General features: G+C 43.7%; 1 protein-coding gene across 1 annotated transcript; it reads right to left on the bottom strand.

The window, feature by feature from the left end:
* Positions 1-12,396: 12,396 nt before the first annotated feature.
* FRRS1L (ferric chelate reductase 1 like) lies at positions 12,397-18,919 on the bottom strand (the record flags this gene model as incomplete). Its single annotated transcript, XM_084279776.1, has 5 exons — positions 12,397-12,569; positions 12,996-13,242; positions 16,287-16,425; positions 16,888-16,972; positions 18,712-18,919. The coding sequence occupies 5 exons, from the start codon at positions 18,917-18,919 to the stop codon at positions 12,397-12,399; spliced, it is 852 nt and encodes a 283-aa protein (XP_084135902.1).
* Between the last annotated feature and the right edge of the window lie 7,690 nt (positions 18,920-26,609).

The raw sequence follows: 26,609 nt of genomic DNA, 5'->3' as shown, positions 1-26,609 counted from the left end.
TTTATTGAACCTTAAAACGATACTGTCACTCACTGCTCCTTGATCAGATAGATCTGCCTCCTGGCAGTGTGTTGAAATAGGTAACAAGCACGCATCACTACCTGAACCCTTTCTCTTCAGTTCCCCCAGGCCAGAGGAAGCATGCCAAAAGGACACACTGATGGCTCATTATAATACATTTATTGCATTAAAGTTCAATTAGCAAGTGTCAATTAGCAAGTGTCAATTAAGATTTACATGGGGGAGTTGAGAGTACAAATCCTTCTATTAAACTGAGATGCCATCAAATCAAATCTTCATAGGCACATCCTTATTCCTTTGATTTTTCTTAACAGATTCAGACAGTCATGTTCTTCAGGAATAGAAATTGATGTCACCTCTTTGACTGGAATGAAGCTATAAATATTGATTTACATAAGCTGAGGATTTAGTCCCTACTGTAGAAAACCTTTCCTTTCCAATTCTATGTTTCACTATTCATTATAAACAACTAAACATACAAGAAATAATTTTTTTTAAACCCTACAATCCACAATGAGACTTCTAACTCATGTATTATCACAATGTGAACACTCAAGAACATGGACATGAGCATAAACACCATAAAACCTCAGAAAAGTCTCTGTGGTGACAGCTGAGGGAGGATGCATGACCTCAAGCCCTGAACACTTAATTCCACAACAGATTTCAAACAGTGATTGCAGCCTTAACAGATGGTTTCATTTAAAATTTCATTGAAGTGTTATGTGATTTTAGATTAGATGCCAATTTAGGCATCAATTGCACTGATATGCTGTGGTTTAGGCATTTTTATGGCCAAAGAGAAGTAGTGCACCTCAGGGTCCCACACTACCAGAAATTTGCTGACAGTTCCTTCTATTAGTAATTTTTCAAGGGTGAAGAGGGCAGCAAAGGAATGCTTTTGTGTCGATGTACAAAACACGTTACGTCCCTAAACGTCCACGTGTGGTTAAGTACTGATGGTCCTCAGTGCTCTCCCATGGAGAGGGAGATAAAAAATGAGGTAATAACGAGAAAGAAACGAGAAGTTTGCAACTTCTGTCTGCCCTTGCACTAGCACCCATGAGTTTGTGCACCAAACTGAAGATTCTTGATCTTCTATGATTCTCGAGTCCCCTTCAAGATACCGCAGTCACCCCTAGTTCTTACTCACTTGATGTGCAGCCAGCACAGCCCAAAGATACAAGATGCTTTACATGTGATACCAAAATACTGAGGACTGAGGTGGCCAAGAAGCCGAGGAGACAGACAACGCTGGCAACAAGAAGTTAATCATGATTTATACCTGAAATAACAACATGAAATTATGAAATAACTCAGTAACAAAGCCACAAGGTGTCAGCACTGGCCTGCCTGTTTAGAAAGTAACTCTAGCCCTGCTTGAGAGACTATGATTGTTTTAACCTGTGTTACCGAACACTTGTGAACATTCTGTTTTGCTTAATCTCACTTCGTTAGTTCACCTTCCTTTAATGAAAAAGCAATATCCTCTTCAGATGAATGAAAAATACACAATGTAAACTACTACAGTTTCAATAGTAGTGAGATCAGAGGGAAAAAACCAACACTGAGGTTCATTGTATCTCTAGGTCATCAGCACATGTGTTTTGGAGTAAAGAAAAAAAAACCCTTGTATTATATGCAGAGTAACTGCTGAAATGAGATTACTCCAAATTAAACATGGTTTACAAACTAGTGGTAAAAAGAAAACGAAAACCAGGGAACACCATCTCTGGTTGTACCCAGTGATTACAGCAGTAACAGACTTCATCGCAGAAACAACCTCGTGCAATACCCCAGTTAAAGTATAGGGTGTTGTCTGCAGCGCTGTGTTTGAATGACTGATGCAGAAGACCAAGAATCGTCTTTAGTTAACGAGGGGAATGAAAGGCAGGGCAACAAGGCAGGGCAGTCAGCAGCAACAGCACCAAGGAGTTCACTCAGTGGGACTGGTCTGCAAAACACAGCACCAGCCAGACCTTGGGACGGGCAGAATCCAGAGCGCTGTCCCGCAGTCAGCCCACGCGGTAGCTGGGTGCACAGAGCAAGAGCTGGATACACAGAGGTCAGAGTAACTCAAGAACATTTTGGCCTCATCAGGTTTGTGATAAAATGCCTTACCATCCATCACATGTTACATAGCACAAGATAAACAGAATATAACTAAAGACCCTGTATTGCCTATATTTAACGCTTCTTGATCGTGATGGCTTGGGTAGTGCACAAGTAGCTGATGCTCAGGAGGCCCATTCTTTCTTGCAGCCTGCAACTGGAGGGTAGCAATACTGCAAATACAAGAAACAGAGCACCCAGTGTAAAAGCACTGCATTTCTTGGTGCCTTGAGCTAACTCAGTCCACCAGCAAGGAAGTAAGGTGTCTGCTCATGCCTAAGTGATCTCAGGAATTGTGGCATCCCTGTTTGAGAGGCTCCTGCAGCCGCTTTTGCTTGCTGAGTATTACAGGAATTCTGCTCTGTTCTCAACCTCTCATAGAACTGCATCTGTGCAGCATACTAACAGGAAGGGAATCAACTTTTTAAAAGGGTAGATGATGGCAGGACAAGCGAGAATGGATTGAAGCTAAAGGAAGGAAGGTTTAGATTAGACATTAGGGGGAAGTTTTTTACAGAGGGAGTGGTGAGGTGCTGGAACAGGCTGCCCAGAGAGGTGGTGGGTGCCCAGTCTCTGGAAGTGTTCAAGGCCAGGTTGGATGGGGCCCTGGGCAGCTTTGTGTAGATCCAGGCCTGGAGGTTGGTGACCCTGCCTGTGGCAGGGGGGTTGGAACTCTGTGATCCTTGGGGTCCCTTCCAACCCAGACCATTCTATGATTTTATGATTCTGCAAAAGCCTGTGCCAACTGCTTCAGGAGCTGCTCTGCCTGGCCAAGCAATGGGGCAGTGATGACAACAGGTAAAGAACACTCAAGTATGTAATACTGGCAGCTTGCTTATAGTTGCATCAAAGGGATTACAAAACCACAACGTAGAGGCCACCACAGGAGCCTCTACATTCTACTTACCTATAGTAAGTGACGACTGGATTAGTACTTTGTTAAAATGCAGATGATTACATTTATTTACAGCTTCACTGTGAGTCTGGTGGTGAGAAAAACACAGCCCCCTATATCTGTTAATTTGCTAGTGTGACCAGACTCATTGACTAAATGAGCTCAGGGTAATGAATGGCCACGGCACAGAGAGGAACTGTTGACACAGGGCAGCAGCAGAGACTTCTTTAGCCTCACAGAGACCTTCCCTCCCCCTTTTACAAATGCCATACCACATATTTTCTTAAAAGGCATTTATTATAACAGATTAATAAATATTGTTGTCTGTCACTGTCAAATAGCTAACAAGGCTCACTTGAACACCAACATTTAGTATAAAACAGCTGTTACAAAGCAGTATTTTAGGGCATGCACTGATTGTAAAGGAGTCCCGTAGGTCACCAGAGTTTCATTATGTTTTCATTCAGTGTTACTTTTCTGAAAAGACTACTGCATAAACACAGAAAAGTTTGATGATTACTTCTGGACTAAAAAAAAAAACCCAGTTCTGTGCTCCTACCCACCCAAATGCTTACCGACTTCACATAGATGCTGGGTACCGGCATACAGAACAAAGCCTAGCATAAAGAATGCAGAACAGCACTTAGCACTAGCTACAGGTTGCTTATTTCTATTTTTTATCTATGTATTTGTCTCAAGAACGCTGAACAAAGTCAAAAGGTAGAGATGACATTTCGGGTTCAACCATTACACTTCATGAAATACAAAAGAAAGTGGCAAGAGTCAGCATGGTCACGACAGCCTGCTTACTTGCAAAGAGCATAAAGCAAACCAGACCTCAGGATATATCAATCAGAAATGCCAAGGCATCTGGTTTAACCTAAACAGTACTCATGATGCTTCAAATAAGCCCGCAAGATATATCTGCCTAAATAAAGGCTGGGGACATCACACACAAATATCAAGGTCCCACTTTTTTTTTCTAATTAGTTAATAGGTTTGGAACTTCATCTTTGACTATCTGTGTCAAGACTTGAATGACACTCCCAGCTTTAGACAAAATCAATTGTGGTAGTTTTTCTATTTCAGTTTTTCTTATCAACTGGTTTCTTATCACCAGCTGTGAAAAACTGAAAAAGAGATAAATGCTTTCTATGTGAGCAGTCCAGCATTTCAGAAGCTTTTGTACTTATTAAGATTTTTTTTCCTCCTATATTTACATATAGCATCCATGCTTCCTTTCCTATTATCCTAACACGCTATAAAACAGTATTTTCTTGATTTAGTGAATTTCTCCTTGTTTCATTTTGTTTGGAAATGAAAGAAGTAAAAACACTAATGTGAGACTAATTCTTGCACTGAAGAAGGTGACAAAAGGTTCGTATATAAAACCTGCAAACATAATATCCTAGCAGGCAATATCTCAGGTTTCTATATATTCTTCTGGATCACTCCACCCCCCAAAACAATCATATAGAAGTCAGGGACCGTGTCAGATTCTGAGGTTTGTCTTGTTGTAGCTCCAAAGCAGAATCTACCCTTTTGTTTTTAACTCTCTTGTTCAATTCTCAAACTTAGACACACACACACACAAATACCTTCTGTAAAATTACACTGCATTAAAATTAACTCCAGGGAGAAGATTTTGAATTAATCTTAACTTTGCAGATTACTGTTGTGAAAAATTAGCAAGAATACTTTTATTCCTTGGCACACAACCCAATTGTTCCTGTATTTAGCCTTCTACTAATACCATCTTATGAAATTGAACCAAATGATGTCAAGAGAGGGATGTGAAACTAAATTAGGCAACACATTGTGGTCAGTAGTTACTGTAAAATGTTTGCTGCTCTGAATAGGCATCGGAACCATAAAAGATTTTCATGGTACTTCTGAAAAATCCAATTGCTTCTTTAAACATGTAAACATGAATTTGAGTAAATATCATTTAGGAACAGCTTGGAAAAGTACTGCTACCCGGTAATTCTGTAACGAGCACCCTACCTTTACAGACAGTTTCTTAAGAGTGCCATATAGAAGTTCACCTTGTAAAGACATTCCTCAGTAGCCTCTGATCGCCTAAAACTAGTCTTTATGGAGTGGCAGCTGTTCTAAAGTGTGGTCTGTGAAGTCCTGCACATATTCCAACCTCATGTGTGGTTTGAAAGAACACTGCTATGTAAGTAAGAAATGCAGAAATAGGAAGACTGTGAAGCTGCGTCACAGGTTGGGCATTAGGAAAGGGTTCTTTGCTGAGAGGGTGGTCGGTCACTGGAGCAGGCTCCCCGGGGCAGTGGTCATGGCACCAAGCCTGGCAGAGTTCTAGGAGCATTTGGATGACAGTATCAGTCATATTGTTTAGTTTTAGGTAGTCCTGCAAAAAGCAGGGAGTTGGACTTGATGTTCCTTCATGGATCCCTTCCAACTTGAGATAGAGATAGTCCATGAGTGCAATTCAAATTACTCAGCAATCAACCACACCCCCCCCCAAAAAAAACAACCCCAGCCAAACATGCCCCTTTCCTTACGACAAGTTCATGCCATTGCCAATTCAAATCACAGATTTTCAAATTAACGTCTTTTCAATCTGCTTTTTCACACCCATCAGCTCCACAAGCTGCACACGTCCTCATTGACATTTCAAAATTACAGCTTTTGCCTATCTAAACTCAAATTAGATAAGTTAAATAACCAAGTTAAACTGTACATAGTTTCACCAAACTCACTGTAAAAAAAAATTCAAGTGATTACTTCATACTAATAAAACGGATTTAGAAAAGGAAGGTTAACCTAAATCTTACTCTACATCTGCAAAAATCATACACCTCCATATATAAATTGCACAGAAATAACTAGATATGAAAAAAAATTGGTAAAAAGTTGACATATGGTCAACGAATAGAAGTTATTTTGGGTTTTGATTAATTTTTGTACTTGGGAAATAGAGATTTTCTTTAATTCTTTCCAGACACTCAGATTCCTATCTGTGCTGGGCAGGCTATGGGAGCACTGCATTAAGCCCTCACACACCACTACATAAATAGTGATAATGAAATTTTAATTAGGGAAATAGACAATGTACAGTGAAATCTGCTGAGAACAGATGCAGAGCCTCCATCTTCTGATACTTCAACTGCTGCAGCACTAGTCTGTAAAGCAGCCAGTGAGCAAGTACCTAGTCAGGGCCCTTACACACTTAGGACCTGCCTAAAACCTAAATCCTCCTTCAAGTCGGACTCTGTTCCATTTACATCAAGTAACAGCTGCATGTGATTGTAAGTGCCAGATGTGCTCTCCCACATGTAAACTCACACAAAAACAGGAAGTATGCCAAAACCATTAGCATCTTCCTCATCATTCAGCCCCTCCACTCTTCTACACCAAACTATCAGAGGTCACCTGTGCTTCACAGTATGGCACTCGAGCAGGTTGCTTCGCTGTTGGTGACGTGCTGTGGAGTCAGGGCTGAACCAGAGGATGCCAATTCAAGGAAGTTACGTGCATACACAGGTACACAGGGCACCAAACCCCTCTGTAATATTTAAATGTCTTTCCACCTCTGTCATAAATCTAAGGCTCCCTACAAAGTTATACTCTGTATAAAATACTAGCACTCCCACAACAGGTGTCTCTGAACGTAGGTGAGACCAGACCTGTAAATGTGCAAAATACATGTGTCCTTCTCCTAAGGCTTTTGCCAAATACTTTACTTTGGGGAAGCTATTTGGAGATGTTTAAAAAAGGGGTGGGAGGAGGGGGCAAGTACACTTGCTACACCTCAGTGTGTCAAACCAAGGAGTCAGAAAATGCAACATAAATGCTGATAAAAGTTGTGAACTTTGTATATAACCTTGACTACTGCCTCTAGAGTACAGCGTGGTGCAAACTCCCATCGCACCCAGAGAACATCACAAAGACCAGACAGACTATTCTCTAAAAGAAGAATAACTTGAACTAAGTTTTATAATAAGTTTTTATAATTTATAATAAGCTTTATAAATGTCAGATGCTCTTGATGAATGGGAAAATAAGGAGAAGAGAGACAGAGAATAGGGAGATCTGCTGCTTCTCTTAAACTTACAGCAGTCATTTACTTACAGGTAAATGGAGTATCATCAGGGACACAGATTTCTAACTGTGACCTGGATAACCACTAAGACAGCTGCGTGTCAGTCCTCCTTACCCACTAACTCCTCTTCCCTGCTAGGCTGACTTCTCAGGATCATCTTGCTAAAAAGCGTAAGGCATCTGTGGGAACAGGACAGAGGCTAGTGACAAGGAGCTACTGACTCACTGGAGGAAGACTAGACATTAATGCTCACAGTAGGAACACCATCCACAGTTTGGCAAAAGTTTTAAGGGGTTTGGAAGAGGAGTGGTCCATGCTGTTCATTATTTACATTTCATGGTAGCCACTGAGTACATGGAGGCAGTTTCAGGGCTCTTCTCAGTTCAGACCAAGGACCATGGTGCCTCAAGTGAGTTTCAAAACCACTGTCTGGTGGCTTTATGATGTACACCATGCTCCAGTCATTCTCTTAATCCCTGTATCAAAGACTAGAAGTGTCAGTGCCAAACATAATTTTGAAACCTTTTAACCCAATCTGGGAGGTGGGTCCTCAGATTAGGGTGACCACAAGTGTTCATTTTCTTCCTATCCAAGTATTGCCAAACCAATCAAGGACAAGAAAGCCACAGAGGGATTTCAAACTTTTCTTGTCAATACACTCTCTTTCAAACCCAGAGTATTTCCCTTATAACAATAGAATAGTGAAGAAAGCATCATCCAGTATCCAATGACATTATCAAATCAGCTAGGCTTTCTTTTTTTTGGTTTGGGTTTTTTTTTTTGGGGGGGGGGGGGAACAAGGCATTAATACATTAGCATTGAATATCTCACCTATACATTAAAATATACATAATTATTTCATTCCAGGGGACAAAAAAGCTTCTTTCTGAAAGTCTGTCCTCTCTGCTTATTTTTCTCTCTTTCCTATCCCACAGATTATTAATGTAATTTCAGGCCTAATTTCTTATTTGTAGTAGGGTACCAGTCAGACACTATGATCAAAAAACAAAGTGCCTCTGCGATAGGCATTGTCACAAACATGGCAGCTGATTTATCTTCCAACTGGCTTACAAACTTTAAGTATTCTAGATGAGATGGACAGAACAAGTAAAGAGAGATAATGTGGTTAATGTAACAAGCAATGAGAACAACTGAATTTTGTTCTGCATGGAAGGAACATACTCAAGGACATTAATTAACGCCTTATGGTCTTTGCCAGTACTATCTTTCTAATTAATAATCAAAGTTTGATTTCCAAAGGACACCCTACTCTAAACGTTCCCTTTCTAAACCCTGTACCTCTGTTTTAGGTCACCCCACAGCAAGTAATTCTCAAAATGCAAGCTCTTTGGAAATGTGTTCTTTAACAGTTGCTTGCTAGTAGTCACCATAAGGAAACTAAAAATGATTTGGAGGAGATGTCTGCCTCCTTTTCCAAATGAGACCTTTTCCTCTAGTTTGTGTTGGTACTTGTTAATTAGAGACATCATAGAATGGTTTCAGTTGGAAAAGACCTTCAAGATCATTGAGTCCAACCATGTATCCAGCCCTACTAGGTCCAACACTAGACCATGTAACCGAGCACGACATCTACTCTTCTTTTAAACACCTCCAGGGATGGTGACTCAACCACCTCCCTGGGCAGCCTGTTCCAGTATCTGACAACCCTTTCAGTGAAGAATTTTTCCTAATATCCAACCTAAACTTCCCCTGACACAACTTCAGGCCGTTACCCCTAGTCCTGTCACTAGCTACCAGAGAGGAGAGACCGACTCCCACCTCACTACAACCACCTTTTAGATAGCTATAGAGAGCAATGAGGTCTCCCCTCAGCCTCCTTTTTTCTTGACTAAACAATCCCAGCTCCCTCAGCTGTTGCTCCTAAGACTCCTCTTCTAAACCTATTTGAAATTAATACTTTACAAATTACTTTGAAGAAAGTTACATTGTAATAACTTTGTATCACAGGGATCAATCCTGCTTTTCAATATTAAATGAAAAAAAACCCATGAAAAACAAAATACTTTCCATGACAAGTTACTATGCCCACTCAAACGTTAAGACTTACCAACTATCAACCAAAGTTAAGTACCACTGAATTAAAGCCCTTTCATTTCTCTTAAGCCTTCATTTTCTGTTCTCATATTTTTATCCTAACTACTAATTTCTAAGCACTCACACCTTCTTTGTCAGTGTGAAACTCCTATTCCTCCTTTTCCACTCTGAAGAGCAATTCTCAGGCAAAATTCCAGAAGACAGCAAATTTCTTTCATTAAAAGAAAATCACCCCAGCTCCTGCCACAGTTATTTTCAGCTTTCAGCTCTCCTTAAACTTTCTTCTACTTGAAAATAGAAGAAACTGGGAAATAGCATGCAAAATTTTGGCACAGTTTACCAGGGGAGAATAACCCCACAAAACTCAAGCATCAGTTGAAATTCCAAAGAATAGATTGCTTTGCTGCTTGTTGTGGACTTCTATTTCCTCCCCTTTGATTAGAAATACTCAATTAGTCCTAATTAAGTACTCTGAAGGCCCGGTGAAAGTTTGTTACAGAAGTGCACATTTCCACTAATAGTTCCACAAGTGAAAAACAGGACAAAAGCACCAGACAGAGGACTTACAAGTAACCTAAAACAGGGAAGGAAATGTATTTCTTTACCGTGATCGAGAATGCGGGTACAGCTGAAGCAGTTGGTACTCAGCAGGGGGCATATCCTTCAGCAGCTCCACTCTGAACCCACGGTAGCTTTACAGCCTGAGCTTTAAACACCTCTGACTCCATAGCAGCTCTACAGGTGTTGCACGTTTACCTTGGTATCACTGTCATCTTTATCATACCTCTGTGCCTGGGTCCAGCCAGGCTACCCTAAATCCAGCACTGCATTAAAAAAAAGAAATGTCAGAGCCAAAATGGATTTATATCCTATTTCAGTACCTTTCAGTTATTAGATTAGCCCTTTACTGGATAATCAGGTAAATACCTGAAACCAAAACAGTAAATACAAGGCCATAAACTAAAGCAACCCTAGGGCTACTTTAGATAGCTGTGATCTCTGAGAAGGAGCTGGCTCTCCCAAAGAATCACAGAATCACAGAATTGTAGGGGCCAAAAGGGACCTCTGGAGATCATCGAGTCCAAGCCCCTGCCAAAGCAGGTTCCCTAGGACAGGTCACACAGGTAGGCATCTAGATGGGTCTTGAATATCTCCAGAGAAGGAGACTCAACACTCACCCCGGGCAGCCTGTGCCAGGGCTCTGTCACCCTCACTGTGAAAAAAGTGCCTACAAAGGAGAAAGAATTTGTCTTCATCATTTCTTCCCTTCACCTGGTTGCTGACTGTACAACTCCTTATCCAAGGCTTTGGGTCTCAGCTTAAGACAATCTTAAGGCTAAATTTTACAGCCATCATGGATCAAAGCAGACCTTACTTATTAGCCAGTCTCCACTATGTATTCAATCAGATGATGAATAGGTTAAGAGAAGTAATTTGTATTAAATAGAAGTACTATATGCACTTTTAAAGTTCACTTAACTACAATATCTTATTCTCTCTTCTGAATGCTAGTCCAGCATTTTTAAGTGAACATATCCTTAAAGAAATCAATGACAACATATATTACTAAGCAATCTTTCTTTTGAAATAGGGATAAAGTGTTTGTGATGGAGATAAATCCCTCTTTAAACATAGAGCTGAAGAATGCTGAGCCTAAAAAATTAGTTTACAAACTTCAGTCTGTGAATAATGATGCAAACCCAGCAAAGCTAGTTAATATTTTTACTTTGTGCAGCAATGAAAATAGAAGTTAGGTCCATCACATTCTTTACTAGGTCCTATGTTACAGAGTCCTCAAGCATACCACATTAGATAGAACTTTGGCACAGTGCAAATTTTAATTCTATTAAAATAGAATTTTAATGCAAATTGGGAAGTGAATGATCAACCTTATCTAAGCACATTCTAGTACTACACGTATACATGTCATACACTTCCTATTATGTGAAGAACAGAAATTCTCCATGAGAAATCAAAGGTTTTCATAATATTCTGTGGCTCATAAATGCCTTTTGACACTTTCCATTTCAGTAATATTTATTACTTATCTTTGTGATATTTACTAATGATAAAAAAATTGAATTTAATTCCTCATTATCTCATGTTTTTCCACACCAACTACATTTTAGCAATGGTTTGATGACACTAAAGATACTGCTCTTCTTATTAATCCCTATCTTTCCTTACAAATAATCTCAATTATATTGCCATTTCTTTCTAAGTTAACACCAACTGCCCATATTCATCTTTAACATGAACAGGATATACAGGCATACAACACAGAGAAAACAGATTACTTTGGACTACTACACAACTCTTTAAAAACATATTTACGTATTAGAAATATTATGGGTTGTTTGTTTTGTTTGCACAAAAAAGAGTAAAATTTATTTAATCTCTTGTGAGGACATCCCATGGGTTGTTGGGAACTTCCATAGTCTCTGTTTTACATCTGGTTTTCCTATGCACGGATAATTTGCATTGCTGTATTCTCCCTTCCCCTTGTTTAAATAACTTTGTATCTTACCCATAAAAGTAGCCATTTCTTTCAAGAAAGCTGTTAAAACACTATTACTATAAAGACCTTTTTTCAATTGGAAAAAAAAAAAAACATGTTAATGCTTGATTATGCAAGTTTAGTTCTGTAAAGTAGTAGAGGAAGTAAAACTTGATAAATATTTAAAAAAAAGGGGGGGGGAAGGAAATGTCCATTACTGAAGGGCAGGTTTTATACTGCTGTGTCAGTATCCCAATCTTCATAAACTGCACTTGGAGCTGTGCTGTCTGCTCCAGAAGTACCAAACAGCATTAGAATGCTTTTCCAAATTTGCTTTCTGTGAGCAATTTGGAAGGCAGTTTTTGCTATCTGGTAAGATGTCCATCACTGAATTTGCCTAAACACACGTACAGACACCCCTCCCAAACACACATACACACACATATGCGCACACACACACACACACACACACTGATTTTACAAAAGTCTCCTTTTCTTTAAGCAAGTAGTCACAACAATGAAAATAGTCTCCTATGTGTTCACTGATTATTTTTAAATGATTTTTCACCAGTCTGCCACTCAAAGGAGACGGCTACTTCATTCTTCTGAGAAGCTAACTATGTTCAAAAGCAGCTAGATGATGATGGTAGTGTGATATAAACTCCCAACAGAAAGAGGCATCTTCCATCTGTATAGCCGTCGGTCCTGAGAAACTTCCACTGACAAATTCTTGCTACTTTCCATCGGTCACGGGGTCCCCATCAATAAATAGAAGGTCAGTGCAACAATGAGGAGCAAGCAGAATGGAGAAGAGAAGGTCTGATAGGCAGCTGATGGCATGAAAATATCTTCATACTTGTAAATACTGACAACACGCTCTGATACCGGTGGCGAGTCTATATCATGACGGGTTATAGAACCTTTAGTAGGTAAAGGTAGAAAGAAATAATATCAGATGCATTTTTTTTCTACAACTCTACCAAACAGGTAGAAAGCTGAGTAATTTTCAAACCTAAGGGAGCATGCAATATTACACTGTCAGTGAGCAGGGTCATTTCCCCGCTTTCTGAAATTAAACTTCTGAAGAAAACAAATGGAACTCAAGCAAATAATAAACATCCTTCAAAGGAACTCAGAACATCCTTGCCTAATTCATCTTTGGGGAGCAGAGATAATAACTACATAGAGAAGAAAATATGACAGGTATTACTTACTTTGTCTTCCTTTTACCTGTTTTAAGCCCCATGCTCCCAGGATTTTAGTTCGTTTTTAAAAAGTGTGTCTAGTAAGAATACTATAATTAGAGGACTTTATCAGTTTTGGCAGAAGCATGGAAATCAACTTACCCTGAATTGCTGGACCCCAAGCAAACAGGTAGTACCAACTCAAGTGCAGATCTACGATAGTTTCCTCTCTGGGGACGTACACCGGACGCTTGAATCGACAGGTTACGCGGTTGTTTTCAAACACCCCTTCTTCATCCCTGGCAGGGTTTCTCTGGATCTCCTTCGCCCACTGACCGACGTTATAGAAGTGCTGTATCCGGACTCTTCCATTATCATCATGCACACAGGCCATGACATCATCTCCTCCCTACACAGTAAAAGCGTATTGGTAGAAGGAGAAGTGTCACAAAGCATTTCCTCATTTACGCATCGAATTTCAGTTATTAAAAACTATCCAAGGGCTGGGCTGCTCATTCTTTCTAAGCTGCATATTCACAAATATCTGTTTGCCTAACAATGTGTCTTCAATCAGATTGAAAAGCACTAAGTGGATACTAATGTTTACTTATCCTTCCTATCTATGAATCCTCTTTTGGATCTTTCTAAGAGTCACGTTACCTAACATGTAGAACTTGTTTGTAAGACATTATATCACCCCAATACCACACAACTAACCAGAACGCTGCTTTCTTTTATAATTTGTGAAGTTCTGGATGCTGCTTCATAAAAACTGGTGGTCTTGAATCCTTGACATACAGAAAATCCACTGCATCAAATCATGGACAGAAATCAAAATTTGATAAAATAGAGGTGATAAATCTACTAAATCTGGGCAAATAGTGGCATAATTTGCAGTCTTTTTTTACTAATTTCATGTCATGTTCACTTAGGGAACATCACTTCCTCTACCTCTTAAGAGGAAAAGAACATGTACAGCATGCAGCAACAGAATACAGACCACCACAAGGTTAAAAAAAAATCAAAACAAGACTAATCAATATGTGCTTCATCACGTAGTATAAAAAGCCACCAAGCATTACAATCAACGAGAGAAACAACAGTCAGAAGGAAGTGTGAGACAATTGTTTGTAAGGGTCACTCATAGAAATAGTAAACCAGCTGCTAGAAGAGTTAGGCAAGGTCACTGCCAAAGTGGCAGTGCGCTGTATCACTCAGGGATTAGCATGAATTTTAGGAGTACTATCTCACAGAAGCCTTCTGAACCACTATCTAGAACCCCTGTGCAAGCTGTACGAATGGCATGTTACTGAACACCACTGCCACAGGTACTGGTGCCATATTAGATACAGCTCCAATATTTATCTTTCTGGTATATCATGCTGATGATGGACTCAATGCTCGCTAATGTGATCATCTCTGAGTGCGTTGTTATAAGGAAAGGAGAGAATAAGGTGCATTTCACCTCTCTGGGAATATCGCTACGTGGATTTGTAAAAGATGTGCCAAAAATGAGGGGAAAAGGGGACAACTAGGTAAAACAACATGCTTGAGCAGCTTCTCCACCTTGGTGCTGGTGCAGGCAACCTTTCCAGCTTGTGTCTTAAGCCTATCCTTGTATCAGTAAATTATTTTCCAAGTTTAATTTTTATACATCTGAGCACAAATCCCCTGTTCCTTAGTACAGAGAGGCAAAAGTAAAGCTGTTTCCACACAAAAAATGAAAAAGGAAAGAGAAAAGCATTTTGAATTTCAGTTAAGAGAATGACATTACAAAATCCTGCCTAGGCACAAAAGCCTGACAGTAGAAAAGCTCAGTGTTATCTGAGACAAAGAAATAGGACACAGGACTTAAAAAAAAAAAAAAAAGAAGAAAAAAAGCAATTGAGGACAGAAAGTATTTTTTTTTCCCTGAACTTCTGTAGCTATCCAGGCCACGGCATTTCGATTAGGGCCTCCAAGGCACAGCCCAGTGCTCAGAGTCAAGCTGTTTTTACCCAGAATCATTTTACTGTTATTAGCCCCCATATCCCAGGACACCAAAACATCCTGGAAGTTATGAAAAAGGATTAAGTCAGCATGGAAACCAAAGACAGATGCTAGCTGGTTTAGTTCATCTGACTGATGGGCATTAGATCATGTAGGCAGCAAAGCTGGAAGCAAGACCTGTTACTTTACACTTACTTTACTCTTCTTACCAGAAGCTGAGACCTAACATGCTGCCTGGTGTGCCTGGGATGAAAGCTAACACTGGCTTTCTAAGGGGCTGAGGAGGTGAGGTCTACTGCAAGTATATCAGGGTTACAAACTGGTAACAAGATCTCTGACAGCTTGGGACCAAATACTTAAATGCAATGAGCTTCTTCGAAAACCCTGCTGAGTACTTTCACTTCTAAGCATCTAAAATCTTCCCAAAACGTAGCTGTTACACTATTCCTCATGACATCAAAAAACATGAGCTATTTCTTGGGATGTGAACTGTTCTTTATGACACAAAAGACCTTTACTGTGTTTATGTACAGAGTCATGTTGAAATGATTTTGTATTTTCTCAGACTATGGCTTAAAGCTGTACAAGAAGTAGTCCAAGAAACAGTCCTATGACTTCTGATTTAGGACATAGGCCCCATATTGTTTTATAGACACAGGAGTGATTTTGTGTACAAACACCTAGACTGTGCACTGCTTTTTAATCCTAAACATTTTACAAAGGATCACAGACAAAACATCTCTTTGTAAGCTGTCTATTGCTCAGCTCTTTTAAAGTTTGCACAGTACTTGCTCCTGTTTTACTCATGGAAACACAGCGACAAGTGAAGCTTTTGAATGAAAAAGAAAATACAGGAATTAATCATGAAAACAGACCAAATAAAATCCAGAAGAGTCAGAAGAAGCCATTTTAAGAAGACTGCTTGCTATAGTATGTATAAATTAGCAGGAGTTGCTTTGTCACATGTTGTGACTTCCCTGGAACAACACACAGATATGAAAGAAACTAAAGGGTTTCCAAAGTTTCATGGTGAAAGCTATATTTATATCATCAAAAGTCAGCCCATTTAATGAAGAATAAAATTACTTTCTACTTAGCTCCTCATGTGCCTTTTGCTCAAGTAACACTGACATAAAGTGTTGACAGGACACTTCCACTTGAATTGGCTTACACCTGAGGCCTTTTCTAATAAAAAGGCAAAAAGCTAATATCATTTAGTTATTCAGAGTTGAACAGAAATACTCTTGTAATTCTCAGTGAAGAAGAGAAAGGACATGTTAGGAAGGATGAGGCGGTTTCCTGGGAGGCAGCAGGCCAGACTTCTGCTCCCAGGCTGGGTACCAAACAGGGCAAGCCCATTTTTTCCCTATGTGCTGTGTTTGTGAAAGATCACACATACATCGCTTACATCCCAGCCCGCAGAGGCGTGCACACTGTCAAGGTGAAGAACTGCACATGTCTTACCATCTTCTTGTCTGAGGAGAACCCCACCGCCACCCAGCCATCGGTATCAGCGCTCAGCTCAAATTCGACATCAGCTCCGATTCGGCGGTAACTGAGAAAGTAGTCACAGGTGTCGGCGTTGCACCCGGGTTTGCCGTACCTGCGTGGGGTTGGAAACACAGGTAACTTCTCCTTGCAGCTTCCTGCTGTGGAGCCTAATGAAACTTCTGCAAGAAAAATCTAAAAGAATCCATTTTGGTATAATGGCAGTAAAGCATATTATATTATACTACACAACACTACGAATCGTTTGCAATTACTACTCCTTTGGTGTAAAAATGTATAGCATTTAAACAGTTCAGCACACAGTATTACTCTGTTGACCTTCCTAGCCCTGGTTTTCTAAGTGCTTCATGAAAATACAAGAAACGTGAAAGAACTCTAGGTCTGTAACTACAGCATAGGTCCTTAAATAGCCTAGTTTCTTCAAACAGTATTGTCCATAACTAGAAAGCATGTAATAATCTTTTATTAAAATGAATATGGGACATTTATCAAAGTCTCCAATGCAATCAGTCAGCATTTGCAAACATAAATGTATCTGCACTCATCTCAGACTGACCTGAAGCATCCCTTGGTTTTACCACAGTCATCCACTCTGATTTTTGCAAATGGATCCACAGGAGGAGCGGTGGGGAAAGGGTAACCTGTATAATCAGAATATATCCTTACTAAGTAAAATACGAGGAATAAAAAGCAATTAATACTGAAGAGAAAGGTTCCAATAGCATCTACTTCATCTGCTGATAGCTGAGCTGTTCAGATGGGGGACTGCTTTGTCACGTACACAATCCCTTGCTCAGATGGTCCTGGATCCAGGTACCAAAGTAACACCCATAACTGAAAACAAAAATTTTCTTTGGTTTCCTACATTCATCAAGGAGGAAGAAGGATGCTGGAGCATGTTTTTACTTTTAAGACAAAAGTTAACTTAAGGAACACAAAGTAGAGCAGCCAGCTAACAATTAGGGATCCCCATTCCGGTATCTCTTTGTGCTTTCTTTGTCTCCTCAGGAAATCAGTAAGCAAATAAGATCTGAATCCCTATCTACAGATGACAGTACTAAACATAAATGCTGGGAACCAGATTCAGAGCTGCAGGAATGCATGCTGAAAGGCCCTTACAATACATCCTCCATTAAGAATGAAAATAAGACATGCGTTGGACGTCATAGGTAAGAGAGTATCAAAAAGAGGAATTGCCTGCAGTGATGACCTGCAATCACGTGTGAAGTGAAGACCCCAAAGAGATGGACAATGTCAATTATGACCCTGAGCAATCCCCTGCCTGCTGTACACTGCATGAACATAAGATATTTTGGTAGGATGTTCTTCTGTCTAGCCAACTGAAAACTAAAGTGCTAGCTGTGAAACCAGAAAGCTCTCTGGAAGTGTTTCATTGACTATGAAACAAACACTGCAGTTAGTGACAGCATCTGCAAAAAAAAGGTTTAACCTACACAACCTTAGGCATCTGGGAGCCCAGATTCCCTTTCATAGATTTCTGTCAACGCCAATGGAGAGAGAAAGTAAACCACCAACAACAGCCTCCACCAAACATATCAGGGGCCTGGGTAAAACTACTGAGCATAAACATATAACGTTGGCAAAATTTCACCGCAGCCCGTCGTGGAGCAGCAACGAGAGACTGGTCACGGGACATCCTATCTTCTCACTTCTTTTTTTTTTAAATATCTATCAAACCACCGGTTTTCAGGGCAGCCCAGCCGCAAAACTGGGAGCTTTATCGTCTTGCCATTTGCAACTTATTAAAAAACCCCAAAGCCACAAAACCCAGGCACAAATACTGCATTTCTTACCGCACAAGGCATCACAGGGCATTCTGAAAACCACAAAACCCAGAACTCCTTCTAAGTCAGCAGCCCGCAAAGCTTTTCACCAGAGGATTTGCACCTTGGAAGACGAGCCGCCGACGGCCGGCCCCGCTCAGAGGGATGGGGACCGAGCCTGGCCCTCGGCCACCTCCACGGCTCCCGCCGCAGCCCCGGCTCGGCCGCCCTGCGTGGGCTGCCCCGGCCCTCGCCTGGGGGAGATGCCCGGGCCTGGAGAAGCTGCCGCGCAGCAGCCCGGCGGGGGGCGAGGCGCCAGTCCTGAGGAGCGCCCAGCCGTCGGGCAGGGCACCCGGGGCTCCCGCGGTCCCGGCCGTGGCCCCCGAGCAGCAGGGCTGGAGGCCGCCCGGTCGACGGCGGGCGGAAGATGGCGGCGGGCGCTGGCCTTCGTGCTGAACGCCGCCGCCGCCGCTCGCCCGCCCTCCGGGCCACCACCAACCTCCCGGCCCGGCCCGGCCCTCCCTCCCCCGCGACGGGCTCGTCCCGCCGGCCGCCGCGCCCCGCCTCGCCCCGCCGCCTGCCCCCGGCCGCCGCACCCTCCTCGGAGAGGTAGCGCAGGTCGTAGAACTCGCTGGCGAAGGTGCCGTACGAGGAGTCGTGATGAGGCCGCGCCGCCTCCTCGCCGTGCTCCCCGCCGCCCGCCTCCCGCCGCCCGCCGCCCTCCTCCGCCGGGCTGGCGGCGGAGCCGGCCAGGAGGAGCAGCAGCAGCAGCCGCCGCCAAACGCCGCGGCTCCGCACCGCCATGGCGGCGGCGGCGGCGGCGGGGCGGGGAGGCGGCGGCGGCCGAGCGCGCCTCCTGCGCGGCCGCCCGCGGGTTCCTGCGCCGCCGGCGGAGCGGGGGCGGTGGCGGCGGCGTGTTGGGCCCGGCCCCGGGGACGGGCGGTGCCGGAGGGACAGTGGGGGTGGGCGAGGGAGAGTGTGTGGGGGGGAAAAGATGTTGGGGCGGTGTGTGCGCGGGAGCGGGGGGGGGGAGGGGGGGGGCGGTGTCGCCCCCGGCCCCGTCCCAGACAAAGAGCTGGCAGCCCCGAACCCTCCCGGCAGGGGCCACCGCCGAAGGGTGCAGGGTGGCCTTCTCCACTCGCCACTTCCCGCAGCCCCTCCTGCCCGACGCCAGGAGCACCCAGAGCCCGCCCCAGCCGGCAGCCCGCCAGCCCGCGGGTGGGACGGCTGAACAGCTCTAGGGGGGCCGCTGCCCCCCTGGCCTGGATTCACCAAGCCTCTCAGCACGGTGCTTCCAGAGGATGTGGTTAAATCCTCCTCGGTAACTCCGGGGCCAACTTACCTGTCTATGGGGTTTTTTTTCCTGATTTTGAATGACTCCTGACACGGGACGGAAGGCACTGTGCGACCTACCGTGCGCTTCAGGTAAAGCCCGGTGCTAGTGAGCGTTGGCTGGCTGATTGTGTGCTCTCGCTTTCCCCCTCTCATGCAGTGTAGCTGCAGGGATGTGCATATATATATGTACGCTTGGAAACCTGGCAGCGCTGAGAGAAGCCCAGCTCCTGCCCCCAGAGTTTGCTTGGACCCTCTTAACTAACGCTAGACTTGCGGCTAGGATGTTTCTGTTCTCGCTGTGCTGGGGTGTCTGTGGGTGGATGAACGACAACCTTTCGTCCCCTGTGTTCGCTGAAGTGGCTCTTTTCTCAGGTTTGGGTTGCCGTCTTCTGGTTATATTTTTATATGAAATATATCCTTCGCTGATAGTTGAATAAAATCCAGCAAAACATTTGGGGGGGGTGGGGGGGAAGACAGAAGAAGACACAACAGTCGTCAGTATTCTGAAAATTAAAATAACCTTCAATTTAAATCTTTTCTTTTTCAGTATCTCTAGACTGATCTGAGTTACTTTTTGATGGGGCACCGAGACTGCCCGAGACCTAGGCTGTGTTAGGGCTAAATTCATTCCCGTGGGCTGAGCGATTGCTTGTAATACCAGAGTCTGCGCTCAGCTGCATTGAGTGGAGGACATTCATTCATGTCCCCATGCTTTAGTCCAGTGGAGTAGCATGGTATCTCTCCGAATAGAGGAAAGGCCACACACAGGTCAGAAAAAAGCTGCAAAAGCAATTCTGATTGCATGTAAATTCAACATTTGCTGTAGTAGCATATGGAAAAAGCTATGGGAGATCAAATGCAAAATACTGAGTCCCTTCTACCCACCTCACTGAGCTCGGCAAACTTTACCAGGCCAGTGGAAAAAAAGGAAACAAACAGCAATAGAAAACCCCTTATAAATCAGGCTAACAGGGAAATAAGGCTGCAGCTTATTCTTTCTGGCAATAATCAACTCTGATGAAGGCACCCCGTCTCCTTTTTGAAATAGCTAGCTGAGGGTTGTGATGCCTGTGAAGAACCATTTGCTCAGTGAGGGAACAGCTGTCAGCTGCATGCTGGTTTTTCCTCCCTGGAAACGGGCTTTAGTGCACTGTGATACAGGCGATGCTTCACAGCAGTAATAAACACTTAGGATATTTATCATGCATTGCTTGTACCTACATGACACCTATCGTTTTAAATCTGACAGATAAGATAACTTTGATTACAGTGATTAAAGTGAAGGTATGGCTGAGAGACTGACCCTATTGCATGTGCCTCCCTCCTAGTCAATCCTTAAAAGTTAAAATTACTCCAGACACAATTTTTTTTCCCCTGAAAACCTCTGGTGAGGGCTGTCCTTATTGCAAAACTGGGTTGCTCATAGGAAGCAGTGTCATACTGAGCCTGCTGGAGCACTAATAGGTACGCTCGGTTTTCAGCAGACTGAAAGGTCTACACTGCAGCTCGTACCACTGCTTGGTTGGCGGCAGTTCTGCAGGGAAGATCCTTATCCAATCAAGTATTTAAGGCCACCACCAAAACCCACCATTAGCAGGAGTCCAAAATGCAGTTAGTTGCATGAGCAGCCTTAATCCTCAAACACCTATGCTTTCTGAATGCTGTTTTGCATCTTGTGTGTGCTGGTAACATCTTCCTTGGGACATGCGCGTGCCACTTCATATATGAATGGTGTGTTGGAAGGCTTTGCCTTCCTCTAACAGCAGGAGTCCTCTTGCTTTTGGTGAATTAGAGATACGATCATTTCTACCACTTCTTGTGCCATCACCTGCTGCCTTAAGGGAATCCCAGTCAAATTCTTTGCACAATTAAAGCAGTTTCACAACCTTGGGCAACTCCCTGGTGCTGGTGCTCACTCTAGAAGTGCCTTTCTGGAGCTGGAGGCTGGTATTATCCCCACCCATCCCTTGAGGCCCGTCCTGCCTCCTCTCTTTCCTCTATTTGTCACCCAATGTGCACCTTTCTCCTGGAGGCTCACAAGTCTGGTGGTTATTTGGACTAGTAATTAAAACTTCAGGAATAAGTTGTAGTTTATGTAAAAGGCTCTTGGAATAAAACCAAACTTGTCAGAGTGTCTCTGTGTCAGGGGTGGCTGCAGCTCCTGTATTGGGGCAAGGGGAGGAGGGCAAAACCCCACTAGCCTCATGAAAAAGCATGACTGAACTAATGAAGAGAGGAGTGATGGAAAGGTTAGTGATGCCAGCAGACTGTTGGGCTACAGAAGCCTCTTTTACAGCATCTTCCTCTGGGACCACCTGTGTCAAACAAGTTTTCCCCCTCCCCACTGCTGTGGCCAGTTAGGCTGGATCCTGCTCAATCCAGTTGCTTTTCTGCTTCTGTGCATAATCTAGTGGGTTTTCTCCACAGTCCTCCTACAAAAGGCTTGCCTTCCTTACTCAGCTCTTAATGAGTTATTGCTCATCCCAGTTAACCCCCAAAAGCCAAAGATGGTCACATTCATGCTGCTGTCTCCCATCCCAGCTCCTTCCTCAGCATATGCATGCCTCAGGAGCAGCTCCTTCAAGCAAAGTGCTCCTGGCTATTTCCATCAAGGTGATGTTGAAAAACCAGGAAGTATCCACCAGTCCTGACTAACCAGGCAGCTCCCAAGACAGCTGTTTTCCTACAAGAACTCTGCAGTAACCTGAACCAGAACTTGTAATTCAGACAGTTTTCTCAAACCCTTAGCACAATCTTGTTCCATGTGGTGAATGTATCTACCCTACCAGTAATTGTTAACAACACAACTTTTAGAAATTGGGAAATCACCCTGGTTTCATTAACAGTCATTGATCCCGAGCTCTAGTTAACTACCTGTGACTCTGCAGAAACGTGCTTGCTCTGTTTAGTTGCTTAGACTAAGATACAAGAGAAAGTATGTTAGGAATATGCAAGCAGAATTTTTTCATGAGGTAAAATACTGATTGATAAAGGAAAAGTTGTCAAATGCTGATTCATTAAAAATATCTCCTGTGAGAAAAGTAAAAACTAAGCAATCACCTTAAAAACCTGAAAAGACTCTGGAGGAAAAAGATGCATGCCTTTTCTGAAAGCTGCTAAAAAAAAAGAGATGAGGGAGCTTTTTGGAGGCGTGGTACTGCAAGAAAAATAAAAGCTCTAAATTCATTATCGTCCAAATAAAAACTGCATTAGAACATTAGATCATCTTCTGCTTTTGGTAAATCTTTCTTTTTTCTGCCGCCACTGAGTTACGTATCTGGTCTTGCTCCAAGGGCAGTCGTGCCTCTGCAGCCAATACTGCTCACAGCAGCACTCTTTCTACAAAATTAATCTAATGTAGGGGAAAAAAAGCAATGTCTTCTGGTTCTTTTTCCAAAAGCATAATGTACACCAACCTATAGACTAAATCCAGCAGTCTTGGGCACTAAATCAGAGTGAGATTCGCTTCAGTAAGCACTACGGACTCTTCCCAATGATAGTAAAACTGTGCAGGGTTAGGGGATTTTTGTGTGTGTGCATGTGTTGGTTTACATCAGGCAACTTCTGTCTTTTCTCCCAAGACTGCATTTTATTTTACTTTTCTTTAACCTCTCTGGCACTCTTTGCTACCCCAGCGTGAACGCAGTGCTAGGAGGTAAATCTGCCCTGAAAGCCAGATCTGCCAGATGGTGGCACAATGTGCACCGGGAGGTTTTGGAACAAAACTTTTCACATTTTTTTTAAAGAAGTCCTTGTTACAAAGAGGCTATTTATAGTGTTATACTAATAAGGATCCAAAACAGAGCAGCCTTTTATTAGAACTCGCAATAGAGGGCATTGCATTGAGGCCTCCCCGTGCATAAATACCATTTACTTATTGTGCAAAAAATTGGCTCCAAGGGCTGAAAAATTCAGCTTGTATTAGCAAAGAGCTCATTTAGGTAGGAATGTTTTAAAGAGTTTAAGTAGTGCTGGCAGAATTCAATTAATTCCATGTGTGACAATGTCATTTCAGCCTAATTAGTTAAGAACTCAGAAATAAGGAGAAAAAAAAAAAAAAGATAAAACCCTGTTCCCTCCTGAGACTCCATCTGAAGAGTTATGGAAAAGTTCTGGAAGTTCTGCCTGCTGGAAAACAGTCATTTAAACCAGCTTTTCCCCCAGCCCAGACTTAGGCACTTAGGCAGCTTTGAGTCTAAACAATAAGAACAATAACAATAATAGTAAGAAGAAGGCCCTTATCTTCCAGGTGAACATGAGTGGGTGGGAGAAATCAGCAGAGAGTCTCCCTCTGAGTTGCTCTTCTGCAGTGAAGTTGCTCTCTGTAGATCCTATCTATGCCGAAGCAGGTCCCGCCAGAGAAACGGGGGTTACACCGTGGGTTACGCCTGGTCCCCTCCTGGGCGAGGCTATGGGAGAGGATGCCTTAAGCGGCACAGGGAAAAGCTCCTCGGTTAGGAGAGCTCGCTCTGCCTCCCGAGGACGCTGCAGCCCCCAGACCTCATGCTCTGGGAACACGAGCTAAGCCTGGCTTTGGGCTGGAGAACCCCCGCACCCTTACCCCGCGCTGTCCCCCGGCGGTCTGGCCCCCCGCCCAGGTACACCCCAGTGCCTCCTCCGCGCCTCTTTGCCCCTGGATTTCAGGACAGGCTCCCTCTCATCCGCGGTTGAGGAGAGGCAGGACGCTGCAGCTGGTTTATTTTGAGGAAGGGGGACGGAGAGCAGGGGAGGAGAAAGAAGGAATTGGGAAGAACGAGCCGCGTTTCCGCAGGTCGCACCCCGTACCCACTGAGAACGACGCAGCCGGGGGAGATGCTGTCAGTCGCTGCCCGGGGCGTCTCCCCTGGGAGCGGCGGGCACCATCCCGCCGGCAGCTCCAGGCGCCGTGCGGCACCGCCGGCAACTCCCGCCCTGCCGGCCCGGCCGCTCCCCGGGGAGCCGCGGCTTTGGCAATAGCGCCCGCCCGCCGCCGAGGGGCAACAAGGCACCGATGTACAGCGAGGTCTCCGGGAAACTCCTGCCCACCGAGGCTGCAAGGTGGGAAATGGGGGTGTACCCGGGCCTGCCAGCGGGAGGGGGCCCTGCCCAGCGACTCCCAGTGAGCCCGGAGCCCGAAAAATGGTCCCTCACGGCGAGTCTGGGGGGAGCTCGAGGCAGCCGGGGTCTCCCTCGCGCATCCCCGCCTCTTACTGTCCCCGACTGCGTGGGAACTGTTTTGTGAGAGCTGATAGAGGAGTGGACCCAGCGAGAAGCACACAGAAAAGACTGAAAAACATTTGCGGGACTGCAGGAGCCAGAATCACAGAGTCACAGAACGTTAGGAGCTGGAAGGGACCACTGGAGATCATCTAGTCCAACCCCTCTGCCAGAGCAGGATCACCCAGACAAAATCACACAGGAACACGTCCAGGAGGGTTTTGAATGTCTCCAGAGAAGGAGACTCCACAGCCTCTCTGGACAGCCTGTGCCAGAGCTCTGTCACCCGCACTGTGAAAAAGTTTCTCCTTAGGTTCCCATGGAACGTCCTATGCTCCAGCTTGCACCTGTTACCCGCTGCTCTCTGTTTGAACAGTAGCAAGGTAAAGGCTTCTCAGGCAGCAGGGTGAGTTACACAGCTCTGAAGGGAAATTAACAGTGCAAAATCTGGCTTTTTGCCTCAAGATTCTCTCTTTGTATGTCCATATCCATTATCTGCACTCATTGGTACAGCACACAGTCAGGTGCAGAAGCATCTTCGCTGACTTTAAAAGAATTTCTTCTTTTGTTTGCACTTAAAACAAGTGAAAGCCAGTTATACAGAAGGCTCCAGGCACCTAAGATGTACATAAATGGAGTTAAGCCTATCAAAAGCTTCACTGAAGGCTCTGTGAACATCTATGAGGTGCCTAAGAGTATTTGCACCTTGGATGCGGGGGTGAACTAACAATTTATTCTGATGTAGAAAAGATCCCATAGGGGCTGCTAATGGCATAATAGCAGCAAGCTGCTTTGGAGAGCTTGGATATGTCTTGTTTTGAAATCCTTTTAAATTAAGTTTTTTTAAGAAGACATTTTTAAAATTGCAATTTACTTGAGTTGTCACCAATATTTAAAATTAGTGAAGTCAGGTCAGGTTGTACTTCTCACAATGCCAGTGAAGCCAGAGTTCAGCATAGTTTATTTATCCTGTGATACTAGAATACAGGAATGGTTTCTATGATACAGTGCCACTGAACAGAGCCAAACATTGTGCGGTGGCCCAGATTTAGACACACGCACACCAGTTAGCGTGTGGGGAAAGCCATCGTGTCTGAGGGTTGTTGGGAGAGAGGTTGCCTCCTTCAGAGAGGAGCTCTAACCACTGTTACATCTCGCTTCTACTAAACAAAAGGATTGTAGCATTGATAAATGGTTGGGATTTTCTTGTTAAGATCTTCATGTGACACTGGCAATAAATAATACTGAACTTAGGTTTTCTGGCTTCCACCGCGAAGCTGCGTAATATATCCTAAGGTTATTTCAGCGCTTCTCATACAGATGTTTACAAGGATAAACCTAATTAAAGAACGGGTATTTAACCGGCTTATCTTCATTTGGCAGTCAGCGTGTGCAGGGTGGAAAGGTTTCCAACAGCCTAAGGTGTTTGCTGTGCAATAACCCCGACCCTCGCACTGCAAATGAACGAGAGTGCTGTAAGGAACTCTGAAGCCATTGCAGTACGCCGTTAAGTCAATGCCTTTGAGTTTTGTTCTGATGCTGTTGCTATGCCAATTTGGGAGAGGAAAACAGTGCTCTTTGCAGCCGTACTGAAAACAGTGCTCATTAGCAGGGAAAAAGGAGAACGGGGTGGGAGAAATCCTCCTATCAATCTGATACTTGGAGAGACGTGCAAACTCCCCTGTTCTGATGTCCAGTTTTCCTGCATGAGCTCAGAGCTGTCTCCCTGCCTTTGTAAAACATTCACGTATGTCAACACCCCCAAAACACAGACAAGGGTAGCAAAGAAGAACGAAGCTGAGGCTTTCTCACCACTCCTCACTTGTAGTCACAGTGTTGCTGGTGCTACAGTGCAGGCACCCAAGAGCTTTACTTATCTCTGGCCACACTGGGGTGGGGAGTTTTTTGTCTATGTGCAAGTAGACATGCATAAACCCTAACAAAAAAAAAGCTGCTAGGCTGG

The sequence above is a fragment of the Gallinula chloropus genome, assembly GCF_964237585.1.
Source record: "Gallinula chloropus genome assembly, chromosome: 2".
Taxonomy (NCBI): domain Eukaryota; kingdom Metazoa; phylum Chordata; class Aves; order Gruiformes; family Rallidae; genus Gallinula; species Gallinula chloropus.
The sequence above is the reverse complement of the archived record's forward strand: the minus strand, read 5'-3'. Positions and strand labels throughout refer to the sequence as shown.